The sequence below is a fragment of the Manis pentadactyla genome, chromosome 8 (genome assembly GCF_030020395.1).
Source record: "Manis pentadactyla isolate mManPen7 chromosome 8, mManPen7.hap1, whole genome shotgun sequence".
Taxonomy (NCBI): Eukaryota; Metazoa; Chordata; class Mammalia; order Pholidota; family Manidae; genus Manis; species Manis pentadactyla.
Window position 1 is genome coordinate 83,809,469 of NC_080026.1, and position 13,607 is coordinate 83,823,075.

The 13,607-nt window shown below is 36.5% G+C and overlaps 1 protein-coding gene across 5 annotated transcripts in view; it reads left to right on the plus strand.

The window, feature by feature from the left end:
- The first annotated feature begins 9,255 nt into the window (after positions 1-9,255).
- The window catches only part of CABCOCO1 (ciliary associated calcium binding coiled-coil 1), a 120,258-nt gene continuing 115,906 nt past the window's right edge, over positions 9,256-13,607 (plus strand). For 2 of the 5 annotated variants that reach the window (XR_005026779.2, XM_036895108.2), the window contains exon 1: positions 9,269-9,557. Coding sequence is in view for 2 of the 5 variants with exons in the window: in XM_036895108.2 (XP_036751003.1) it covers positions 9,483-9,557 (75 nt within the window). In the remaining 3 variants the exon portion in view is untranslated. Of the gene's footprint in view, positions 9,558-9,607; positions 9,875-13,607 lie in introns of those variants that run through there. The other 3 variants (XM_036895109.2, XM_057505897.1, XM_036895111.2) reach the window with 3 other exon arrangements.

Here is a 13,607-nt window from a genome sequence, read left to right on the forward strand (position 1 = left end):
AAAATTATACACAAGATTTACAGAATTTATAATTATGTTCTTAGTATATATTTGTAGAAATGTAATTTCCAAGTCAAAGAGTATGCAAGCCTTTATATTTAGCCTTTATGTTTTTATGTACATTGTCACATGAACTTCCAGAAACACTATTAATTCACATGTCCACAAGAAGTACACTAGTCCCCTTTATCCACAAGGAATAAGTTCCAAAACCAGAGTAGATGCCTAAAACCACCATGAGTAGTACCAAATCCTACACAGATTTTGTTTTTTCCATATATACACATACCTATGATAAAGTTCAATGTATAAATTAGGCACAGTAAGAGATTACAAAATAACTAATAATAAAATAGAACAATTATAGCATTGTACTATAGTAAAAGTTATGTGAATGTGGTCTCTTTCTCAAAATATCTTATTGTACTATGCCCACCCTTCTTCTTGTGTCAATGTGAGATGACAAAATGATAGACAAGAGATGTTATGATTGTTTTAATTTGCATTTCTTTCATCATTAGTGAGTTTGAACCTCCTTCATGCATTTCTTTTCATTAGTATTTCTCCTGTATGTGCCCATATACACCTTTGTCTATTTTTCTTCTTGGTAGGGGGGCATTCTTTTTTTTATTCCTCACATCCATTTCAATAACGTCACTAATTCAATACAAAATAAGTTTTGGGTTAACATTTTATGTCTTAATTTCCCCACATTAAGACATGGTTTCCATATAAATGAAACCATTTTCAACATAATCAACCACTGAAGACAATTCACTCTAGTAGCCAAAGTAATAATTACAGAAATGGCATTATGAATGCCGGACTTCTCATGTTGCTGGCAGTAAACAACCTACATTCTCCCTAGATAAGAAGGCGAACTTTAGGTGCAAGTCTGCAAGTGAGTTGACTGGTAAGGGCTCAAACTTCAGAGGCCTATGACAGGGCGATGGCAATCTTAATTCCATGAGATTTGTCTGCCCCCAGTATCCCAGCAATAACCTCTCTCCAAGTTCTGTCTCTTAAAGTCAATGACTGAATAATGAATTGTAAAGGTTTTTATACTATTCTACTTCCTTAAGCGCATAACAATATAGATTAAAATAGGCAAGAGAAAACACAAGTTATTTTGGTCATTGGATTATTTATATTCACAAAAGGAGTTATATTTACTAGTTTCATTTAAGGCAACTATGGGCCTAATCTATGTTATTTCCTAATTCCTTAAGTAGCTGCCATTTTAGAATTTACTTCCATGTTGTTATCAATGCATTTCAACCTATGCCCTTCCCCTGCTAATTTTTTTAAATTAAACTTCAGTATGCAAATAGATGAAAGTTACATTTATATAAATATAGCCAAAAGTCTATTTTAACATGTGTTTATTTTAACTATTAGTATGTTTACTGATTATAACTTATATTTGTTTATAATTACAAAAACTAGCATAATGAGACTATTCCAGCCATGTCAGTCTCAATATTAAATTTTTTCCAATATCCTGACTTGGTTTCATAATATTAAAAACAACACAACAAAACAAAAACTCTTGATCTACATAAGCAATTGCAAATAGTAGTTTAAAAAAAGAACTTCCCTGTTTTTCATCTCAGCATATTCCTCAATTAAGTAATCCAGAGTTTAAAATAAAATCAAGGTTTAGTCACTAATTATATCTCAGTTTTTCTCAAATGTAAGTCAGGCATAAAGCATCCAATCTAACAAAGAGTACTAGAATTACCTTTCATATGACATTATGTAAACACATTACGGGTTCCCTTGCTAATGAAATGTCAACAATTCCAATATGATGAGAACATGTAACCAGGAGACATTCCTGATCTCCTACCCTGTGCTAAATAAGAACTCTTTTACAATTTATGTTGAACAGACATGTTAAGACCTGAATTATTTTTAAAACATGCAAAATTTAAACATGCCTACCTAATGAGACATTTATACAATGTTCAAACATATGCATAGAGGTGGGAAAAAAAGTTTGCACACATGCAAAAAATACCTAACACACAGTTTAACAGGCTGAGGTCCTCCAATATGTTGACAAGTGGATAATAGTGCATCGGAGTATATGTTTTTTAACTAGGTTTTAAAAAATGGTTATAAAACCTGCTTTGAAAATCCAACGTCAAATCAAATTTCAGTGCAATCTCCAAGTACAGTTTGTGAACTTCTATCTTAAGAACTGCACAGTATAGTGTAAATAGTGTAGAGTACAAGGAAAATAATTAACTTCTTTAAGCTTCAGTGACCACACCTGTTGTGAGATTAAATAAGATAATGCATAGAAAGCAGTTAGCCAGAATGCTGGTTTTAGTGATGGTGATAATAAATTCTCAGTTGTCATTGTCTGTAAGGCCTGTCCTCTGACCAGCCTACCTAAAACTGCAGCGTGCCCAGATTCTCCCAACCCCATCTTTCATATCCCACTCCATCTGCTCTATTTTTCTCCATTGAATTTATCACTTTGTAACAAATTATTAGCGATGAACCAGTAGGATATGATTTTCAGTTAAAGAAACACTATGTATAATATCAGGTTTTTTGCAGATCTTAACCCTTCAGACTCAAACAGACAAAAATCCCTTCAAAATACTAATTAGTTGGTTCGTATATCATGAAATAAAATCTGGGTTTATTGACTCACTAGAATGGAATTTCTAAGACAAAGTTTGTCACTTTTTTACACCAAATGCTTAGAACAGTGCCTGACACTGATTCAGCCTTCCCTGTTATCCCTATTGGAACCTAGATCATGGAGGTGCCCATGAAACTGGCTTGGGTTATATCCATACAGGGAGAGACACACTCAGTATTAGAGTCCTGCTTCTAACTCCACCTCCAGAGACTAGTGCTTAATTATATGACTTCTTATATATATTATATGACTTCTTAAATATAATGACAGGGGTGTGATTCAATGTCATGGTGGTTTCAAGTCATCTTTCTCAATTTGATTCCATTTTCTTTCTCCAAAGTCTGAAGATTACCTCTGTTCTACCATCCACCTTCCTTTCTCTTTTTCTTTTCAATCTTATGATTTATCTTTTCCTGTGCAAGCCTTCTAAGTTTGGATGATTTAGCATGAGGATATGTTTAAAGATGTTCTAAGAAGAACCATCAATGTTAAATGAAAAAAGTTATTTTACTGTTACCTAGCTGGTCAAGTCCCACCTGACTGGATTTGTACTACCTTTCCCTAAGCTATGTCTGCCAGGATACTGGTGGCCATCAGGTTCTACCATAATGGGCATGTGGGACTATTGCCATAGTCACAAGATGGAGGTTGACCATTAACTACCAATTAGCTATGATATCTAGTTTGAGAAATACCACATATAATCTTGTCATACTCTTTAGAGACCTGGTCTCCTAGCACAAAGAGACAATCAACTCTTCCAAGGAGAAAATTAGTGATTTCTGTTATTGTAAAATAAAATAGAAAATAGCATAGTAAATTCTGTGATCATTTAGTGTACTCATCTGAAAGCTGCATGGTGATACCACGAATTCTTGTAGTGTACATGTTTAACCCAGCTGAGATAGAGTGATTAGTGGAGCAGATTGAGTGGGCTCTGCAATCTTAGGAACTAGTTCATACCTGGGCCTGCCTGCTATCTACTTATCTGCGAGACAATAGGTCAGTTACCTTGACTCTCTGAACTTCAGTGTCCTCTAGAAAACAAAATAATACCATTGTATTAGTAGTCAAGGTTCTCCAGAGAAACAGAACAGATAGGATATGTATATATATGTAGAGATAAAGATTTATTACAAGGAATTGGCTTAGGTGATTGTGGAGGCTGAGTAGTCCATGATCTGCTGTCTGCAAGATGGAGACCTAAGAAGGCTGGTGGTATATTGTTCCAGTACAAGTTCAAAGGCCTCAGAACCAGAAGAGCCAATGCTGTAACTACAAGTCTGAGTCTGAGGGCAAGAGAAGACTGTGTTCCAGCCCAACAGTTACTCAGAGAAAGCATATTCTTTTCCTCTGCCTTTTTGCTCTATTTGGGCCCTTGTGGAATTGTGTGATGCCACCCACTTTAGGGAAAACAATTTGCTTTACTCAGTCTACTGATTCAAATGCTAATCTTATCAGAAATATCCTCACAGACACACCCAGAAATAATGTTTAGCCAAATATCTGGGTATCCTGTGGTCTAGTCAAGTTCTCACATAAAATTAACCATCACAAGTCTACCCCTTGTCAACTTGGGACCCATATGCATCTCCTTAAACATACATAATCTTCAAATAAAGAAAATAACAGGGTCATAATTCTACCTAACATGATAAAACTATCCTGTGTACAAATAAAAATGCACTAACCCCTTCCCCCGAAAAGAAGATAAAGGCCTTGAGTTATATTTAATCTTTTCCTTGATATCCTATAATTTAAATGCAATGATGTAAAATTAAGAATACATAAATACTATGATAAAAAGTCAGTACATCTTATTTACATAAGGAAATAAGAGAGGAAAGAAAACACACACACATATTTGTAACAGAATTAGGAGGAAATTCTCATGACAGTTACAGCCTTTGTTTCTGTAACTGGTCAAGTGGTCAGAGCTGGTATTTATAGCTACCTTCTTCCATTACCCATTATGTATTCCGTTACTTTCATCAAGCAACTTTGATGGTCATGGATCTTACCTGATCTGGGCCATTAGTAGTCCTGCCTGGATGGGGTTGTAGTTTTCCACTGACCTTAATCACAGGGCATGGTAATACTAAGAGAAGCCCTAAGGGGTCTCCTGTCTACCACACATACTCTTCTTTACCTCCATTGTGGAGTAAGTAGCCCAGTTTCCCCGTGGCAGTCAGGATCAGTCACCCCAGCCAACACTGTAACTGCCTTCTTTGCCTGTTGAATCAGGGTCAGGAGAAGCCCAAAGCAGTCCAGTAGCAGTCTTAGCTTTCAGTGCAATGGGATCATTCTTGTGACTCCTGGTAGAAGCATTCCTGCCTCTGGAACTAAGACCTCTAGGCCAGCAGAGCTGCTGATGGGAACAGGAAGGAAAAATTTTGTTAGTGGGTCATTGGTGTACTAATAGTGAGTGGTGCCACTCCCATTTCTACTTCTTGATTCCCGGACCCAGGAATCCTGGCTATGGAAGAAACAGCACCATGTATTAGATGCATATATAGCCTTCTGGAGAATCTTGTCCCAGCCCTGCGAGGTATTGCCACCTAGCTGGCACTACAACTGAGTCTTCAAAAGGCCATTCCACTATTCATCAAGTCATCTGCTTCAGGATAAAGGGGGAGCATAGGAAGACCAGTGAATTAAATGAGCATGGGCCACCTTGCTGCTCTTCTTTTGCTGTGAAATAATTCCCTTGAGCAAAAGCAATGCTGTGTAGAATACCATGACAGTGGATTCTGATGAGTAAATTAGGTAATGTATGTTGTTTTACTTTCCTAGAATCATAAACATCTACATACATCAGAAATATTTAATAACAGTAATACTGTGTATTTGGCAAAGTGAACATTTCAGACAATGAATGCTTTGGGAAATTACACTGTAACAGAATTTTCAGAGATGAAGTTTCCTTAGAGATTATCTAGAGGGTTTCAAACTTTTTAAAACACACAACCTTTCCTTCTGACAAAATTTATAAGAAAGCTATTATGTAAAACAGGTAACATTAGACTTACTATATTTAAAAGTGGAGTGCGGTGGGAGGTAGTGCAGAGAAGCAGGCAGTGCTTGCTCAGTCAAGGCATTTCCCAGAATCCCCCAGGATAAATTTTCTCAAAAATATATTCAAAGATCAATGGAATCCCCTGCCATTAATTAAGTGGCACCCAGTCACTTTTAGGCAGCTTTAAAAGGAAAAACAATCAATGAAATTACTTTGAACATACATATTTCACAAATGTAAAATGTAGGATGAATTTTGAGTTTTACAAAATTTCTTTCTGGCTAACTCAAATAATGTGTTTAAAGATTCTGCTTGTGCTTTAGGAATTTAGATCAACCTGCCTTGGCTAACATTCTGGAAATGGTGTAGTTTTTTTGGCAGTTGAAGCATTTCACTTCTACATATATCACTGTCTAGGTTTGTTAACTTGGTTTTTGCATTGAACTAGCAGTCTAGAAATTTGGTTCAATGGCTCTAAAGTAAATCACTGAAGTATAAAAGGACAGATGAAAATACATAAATACTACAATAAAGAACAATTTGTTAATGAAAATAATTAGCAGGACTTATATATTTTATTATATATAACTTATATATTAGTGCAAATATATAAACCTAACTGTGCTGGGACATGTGAATCTGTGAACAACATGCATTCTCACAAGCACACTCCCCTGCCTGATGTGTCCCTCCCAGTTTCCCAGCTGAAATCCACAGCATCACTAGGCATGGGGGAGGTTTTACTGAGAAAGGTCAAATCTTCAAGGCCATTACTCCCCCATGAAAATTAGTCAGTCTTAGAATAAATTCTTCTACATTAGGTTTACTAGGCCATCTCTTAACTGTGTTTTAATAAGGTTAGACTCTAAAATGTTCTCACATGTGATTTGTATAGATTAGGGCATCTGATTGAAATGAGAAGACCAGATTTGAGGTTTACATTTAAGAAAACTAAATATTTTTCAGAATTGATTATTGAAATATTTTCCTTATAAAAATTAAATATGCAACAAAGATTGAAGGCAATTACTCACAAATTAAAATGCTTTTTAGATTTTTTTTCCACACCTAACAATTTAAATGTATTTCAAGGCTAAAATACAATGTATTATCTTAATTCAATCTCCAGAACTTTGTGGTCTCAGTACCATTTAAAGGATGAATTCGAATTTTTTCAGCCTGTTTCACTTAACACTTTCATGGGTGTTACTTAGTAGATTAAAGACCTCAGGCATCAGTGTTTGTATGTATGTCATTAATCACATTAGTGACATTATTTTCTTTATTAAAGAATTTCATTCATACTTAAAATGAGACAGGAACCATGAAGAGTGGAGTAGAAACGTTTCCCCTCCCTAAGAACACAGCTAAAATCTTACCATCAATGCTCATTGCCATATATTGCCACACTAGACCATCAATATACATCACAGAAATCATCTCACCTTTTCCTAAATGTATTAAAGGTATAGTTTACTTTAAACATCCAATATCTGAATTTGTAGAGTTACAAAGATGCCTCTCATCAAGAAAATCTGATTCTGTTTGTAAAATGTACTATTCACAGGTTTGTAGGTGTGTATATTGGAGTACTTTCATTAGAATAGGGGCAACCCAATTGATGAAATAATAGTGTCAAGCTACCCCATTTTTCAGTGTGATGTGGTAAAAGTCAGAGGTCTTTTAAAAAATAAGTGTAAACTGCCAGACTCATCTGTTTCCTTTTCTTTTCCAGCCCTAAAACATCAAACTAAGATAACAAATGGAATTCTGCAGGCTTTGCCTGGAAGCCTTTATCTTCAAAAGAGACCTGAAGAAGACTTACTTAACTGACCTTTCCGTGCAAGAAAGCGTTATCACCTACTGAGATTTGTCTTCCTTGTTGGCACCTCCCTACCAAAGAAGGGGGAGTCTAAAATCAACTTCAACTTGTGCAAATTAAAAGTAACCTTGAGGCTAATGGGTTTTCAACATCACTCCTTACTGGGCAAAAAATTTGTGCCCCATAAAATTAAATTACCCCCTCAAAACTAACTTCTTCAATAAATTGCAACATTAAATACAGTAAAATTGGAATTCCTACCAAACAATTCCCCTCTCCCTGAGGTAACTCTCCCGTCAGTTAAAATTGATTCCCTCTCTAATGGAATATTCCATCTAGTTCTAGGGTCCAAAAAAGATGTTCAGAAAACCTAAAAACTGTCAAAGAAACAGAACAATCAAAGGTCAGAAAATAAATCAGATCTTTGAGGAAACTAGATCTATAGTTTAGAGAAAGAAATGCTCTAGCACTTAACCAAATACTAAATTTAAAGAATGTGGGGAGTTCTTACCTAGCAGAAAGTGACTTGCTCTTTTCAATTTCTTTGAAGAAGTGATCAGAAGGAAACAATCAAATAATTAAGTAAGGTAATGAGTTTGTATGGTGGGTAGTTCTTGTATTACGTCTAGAATCACTACTGACTACATTTGCACTAATTGAGGAAGTTCTAATGCAGTCCTTTTTAAATGGGGTTGGAAGTCATGAACACATTGTTGAATGAATACTCTGTATTACGAATTAAAACACTTTCTTTAGAAGTGAAAATAACAAAAAAGGACACTACCATCTACTTGAAAGACTGACTGAAAATATACAAAACTAGAGGCAATTCATGAACACAAGCTGACAGACAAATTGTGTGCATGATTGGAACGGTGAAGTAATTTCAAGGAAAGGCAGAATTATCATGAGGTTATGTAACACTAAGGTATTCAGTTTGGTCTGAAAGACAATGGGCAAATATAAATCCATGGTGATTATCCTGGTAGCTGTGTAACAGGGTGGGCCAAAATCAGGAGAAATAATGCACACTAATACCAGTCCTAATAATATTCAACACGGATAGGTGCCAAACACTGTTCTAAACATTCCCATGTACTAACTTGTTAAATCTTCACAGTAATGCTATGAGGCAGATGCTGATAATACCTCATTTTACAGTTGGGGAAACTGCAGCACTTAAATAACGTCTGATTTTTACAGTAAGCATTCTGCATAGCAAACCCCATGCAGGTCAATTCAAGCAAAGGTCATTTCACCTTCAAAGCATGTATTATCATCCAGAGAAGAATACTCATACTGCCACTAACAGGCTAATATATGCATGGTGGAGACTCCATTTAAATGTTTTTATTATGCAAAATGTCAAACATATTTAAATACAAAATAGTATATAACCACCCCCTCCCTATGTATCTAATCTTGATTTATCTACTCTACCTCCACTCATTACTCATGACCCTCTCCTCATTATTTTGGAGTAAATGCAGACATTGTATCATTTCATCATCACTAAATCTTTCAGTATGTATCTCTAAAAGATAAGGACATTTCTTTCCTTCTCAACAGGACAATGTAACATTTTTAAAGTACAATAATTACTTAATATCAAATATCAATCAATGGACAATTTCCAATAATGTATCTCACTTTAATACTGAGAACTTATGTGTTAGTTTGGACGCTTCCAAGTATACTACTTCATTTAAATTGCTATTTTTTTCCTCCCTCTTTTCACTTTAACTAAAAGGAACGTGTCTGCCTCTACGCCATGACCTTCCCACAGAGGCCCAGGCCTAGCGGCCTCCCTCCCGAGCCCCTATCAGCGGAGAGTCCCACGGCGGGGTCGCAACCCCTTTGCTGGTGGGGCCCAGGCTCTGGACCGGAAGTCGCTGTACGCCGGGTTCAGTTCCCCAGCCCCGCGACCCCGGCCCCGCCCCTGTCGCCTAGGCGACGAGGGGCCGCTGCGCATCGGCTAGGCCCTGGGGATGTCTGTGGGGACAACTCCCGAGCGGACCACCCCTGCGGCGATGACCCCGGCGGGAGCCACGCCCGAGTCGGAGGTACGCCGCCCCTTCCCTGTACCCGCGACCCCCAAACGCACGCCCCCGGCCCGCGGGGTCCGCGGCCCAGGTCGGCCTCCGGAGAGGAGCCGCACGCCGAGTTGGTTGCTCGGCCGGGCGTGGCAGCGGGGCTGGGAACGTGCCGGGGCCTCGCAGGGCACCTGGAGGCGAGCGGGGGTCCCATCAGCACCACCCCGTGCGTCCCTAGCCTCGCCGCTTCCGCCTGCAACCCGCCCGGGCGCGCTGTGTGTCGTGCCCTGGAGTATGAACCGCAGAAATTCCTCCATTGCAAGTTCCGTGTCCAGACCACCTCACAAGTACGCGCGCCTCCCCTATTTGCTGCGCCGAACAGGGACCCTGGAATTTTAAATGAGACAGCCATTGCTATTATTTATTTTGCATGATTACACTTACGATGGCTCAAAATGTGTCATGGAATAATAGCTATTCAGTGGTAGTGGATTGCTTAATATTTGAAGGCTAAGGCTTGGTGTTTCCCTAATTATTTTAAATAAATAAATACATGATAGGACAAAGGAGCACCTGGAAAAAATCGACCTTCTGGTTATGGCTTGATTTCTCATCGTCAGCTTGTCTTCAGGAAGGTTATTGTTTAACCTCCTTGGGACCCATTCTGTGTAAAATAAAGATTATCGTTAGCCCCCCCCCCCAATGCCAGTTTTCAATAATAAATGAGTTTTAGGTAACATGAATTACTCATAACTTAGTATCTTGAAATTTTAATTAAGAACTATCTGCTGTGCCAGATCCTGCTTTAAAAAAGTTTGAATTTTCACACACTGAGTCCATCATGTTCTATGAAGTTTTTCTCTTAAGTTTCTTTAAGACCGGAGATTAATAATGCTATAATTAACATTGATATGCTCAACTCTCTTATTAGTTTAAATAACTTTTTTTTTGTGCGGAGGATAAGTATTAGAAGCAATTTTATAAATGAAGAAACAGAGCCAATAATTCAGTGCCTTGCTCAGCTTTACAAGTCCTTCCCAGTCCAGATTCTTCCCAATACTGTATGCAGACCGCTGCAGCATGCTGACTCTCCTATGAGCTTTTTAAAATTAGCATACATTAAAAATACATCTTAATGTGATACGCCATTTACTAAGCTAGTTACTCCCTTGTGATCACTAATGTAAGTAATATAATTTCAAAGTGGCATAGGAAATTTCCCAATTAAAATGTGTTATTTAAATATATACAAAAACTAACTTATGAAAATGCAGTTGTCAATGTACACTTAAATATACATATCCATGTAGATAATGTCCTAAGAAGACTGATAATTTGGAGCTAATGAATCTGCATTACAGAAATTTAAAAAAAGAAAAGAATACTGCTTAATTTTTTTAAAGATGCAAAGAAGCGCCATGCTCCAGGAAAAAAAAATTATAATGGATGAGTCAGATTAATAAGCTAGTTATAGACCTTAAATGATTTTCTGCTCTCTGAGCACTGTCAGTGGGCATATTGTTTAACTTCTTGGAGGAAGAGGTATTCCCATGACAAGCAATTCTGGATATGCTCAATCTTTTAGTTAGTAAGGAACTAAGGAAATCAAGTTGGAATTTGAACTCACTTAGCTGTACTCATTTGCTAAAATTAACAGGCTAATATATGCATGGTGAAGACTCCATTTTCCATTAATGAAAGCAGAGTTCCTGTAATTCATGGAGAAAGTAGTTGATCTGTAGAGCTGTATCAGTCATTAGAATGACAAGTCCTGCCGGCTGCCCATTAGTGGCCACTGTGGGTTTTAGGGGTTAGGTGGGAAAGATGGCAAAAACCTCTCTCTCTCAGGTCTTTTCCCAAGGCCACAGCTTTTCAGTTTGATACTGAAAAGTTCTTTCTGGATCAGATTCTTTCCAGAGTTGATCCCCCAAGACCTAGTCCCTTATGGTGTCATTCCTAATGTATTCTGTATCCAAATTGATTTAGTCACTAGACCATCTAGTCATCTGAGCCAAACAGTAGGGAAATATTTCTTTTCTTGCCAAGTCTGTGGAAATAAAGCACAGCCTCCAATAGTTTGAGGTTCCCCATTTGTTTTTTGTTGCCAGTACCTGGAATAAAAACAACCCGTTATCCCACTCACATAATAGACACTCAATAAAATATAATTTAACTAATTAAAATCATAGGTAGTCTGACATATGCCAGGAAAGGTAGTTATCGTAGACCAAAATCTACTCTATAAGGTACTGTGAAAAAGCAGACATGAGATGCAGGTCCAGGAATATATTTTTTTCTGTGACATTGCATAAACTCTTCTTTCCAATTTTCTGAATTCAGCATTGCAGTTTCTTTAGCAACATAGAAGTAAATGTCTCCCTCTAAAAGGTAAGACCAAACCTTTGGAAGATACCTGTGTAAATGCACAAGACCAGAGAAAATGACAAAAAATTGAAAATAAATATTGGCTATGTATAGATCTGTAAGTGAAAGGAATTTATAAATGTTTATAAATTAGTTTATAAATAAATACTTAAAATTCAACCATCAGTCTTTTATCAATAGTTTGTTCATAAGTTCTTAATAGCTCAAAAATATTTTTTGGTAAATATGATCATATAAGTAGTATATTTAAAAGGACTAAACTCACATCAGAGACCTGGAAGAAAATGTGAATGATTATTTCCCAATTGCTTCTTCTGTATAACGTCTCTTAATATTACCACATCTCCTAATAGATGACATTTATTCCTTGCCTTTGGGACTTTATCAGGACAAGAGGACACTTACATAACCTTGAGTGGAAAGATGTCACTTGTCTTAGAGATCTTCAACATGTCTGAGAGGAAGCCATTTAGTAATCCCTACAGACCTTGGAAACAGCCTCACCCTATCATTGGCATGTTAGAAACACCTGGAGCTCAACTTGAGCAGCAAGGTGGTCAGGTTCCTGCAACTTCCATACCACTTAAGAGGTGTTTATTGAAGCCATTTACAAAACATAGGGTAGAAAAAACCTGTGCAGGGATATGGGGAGGATGCCAAAAAATAACTTAAAATATTGTTGAGAAAACAATTCTAAAAATCCTCAAAATGTTGACAATACTCCATTATTTATCAGACACGTAGAACCTCTGGGAATACTGGCTGGTGGATATGGAGATACTGACCAAACATTTGGGTTTGTCTTTCTTCTTACTTTTGGTCTTGGCTTTCCTGTCTTATTTAAAAGTTCTGCTGCTGCTTCTTCCAGCCTTCCTTTCAGGTTGTGCAATCTTCAATGCTTTTCTAATATTTAAAGTTTTATCTTGCTAAATTAGGTCTTCAACATGGCTAAATTAATTTTTGATAGATACATTCTGTGTATTTGAAATGAGGATCTAGTTTTCTTTTCTTCTAAATACGAGCCATCAGTTATGCCAGATTCATTTACTAAATAGACCATCCTCTCTTCCCTCTGAGAATAGAATGACTGCTGCTATCACATTATATATATATATATATAAAATACATATATTTATGTATGCACACATACATAATATGAATATAATATATACCTACAATATGAATGAACAAGTAAACAAGAATGGACAAAATAGTGGAACAGAGACTCCAAACTATGTATGTATACATGTATATGTATAAATTTATATACATGTGTACATTTAGTTTTTTTAATTTCCCAAAACTTGCATTTTTGTATATTATATATATATATATATACACATATATATGTAATTTATAAATAAAAATTTCTGATACAATTTATAATTTCTTTAGGTCTCATATTTCTGTTATATTTGTAACCAAGTATAGTTAATCAAGTTTTTCCATTTCCATTTCTAATTAGCTCCTAATAGAAAGAAAAGCAATTGGCCTTTATATATTTATAAGTAACTGTATTTATAAGTAACCAATTTGTCGAATTTCTTATTAGCTCAAACCAGATAACTACAATGTCAGGCTTCCTAAGTATGCAACCATGTGATCATCAAATGATATAATTTTTGTCTCATTTCTAATATTTAAGCCACATACTTAATTTTCTTATGGTGTTAGAACCTCTGTAGTATGTTGAAT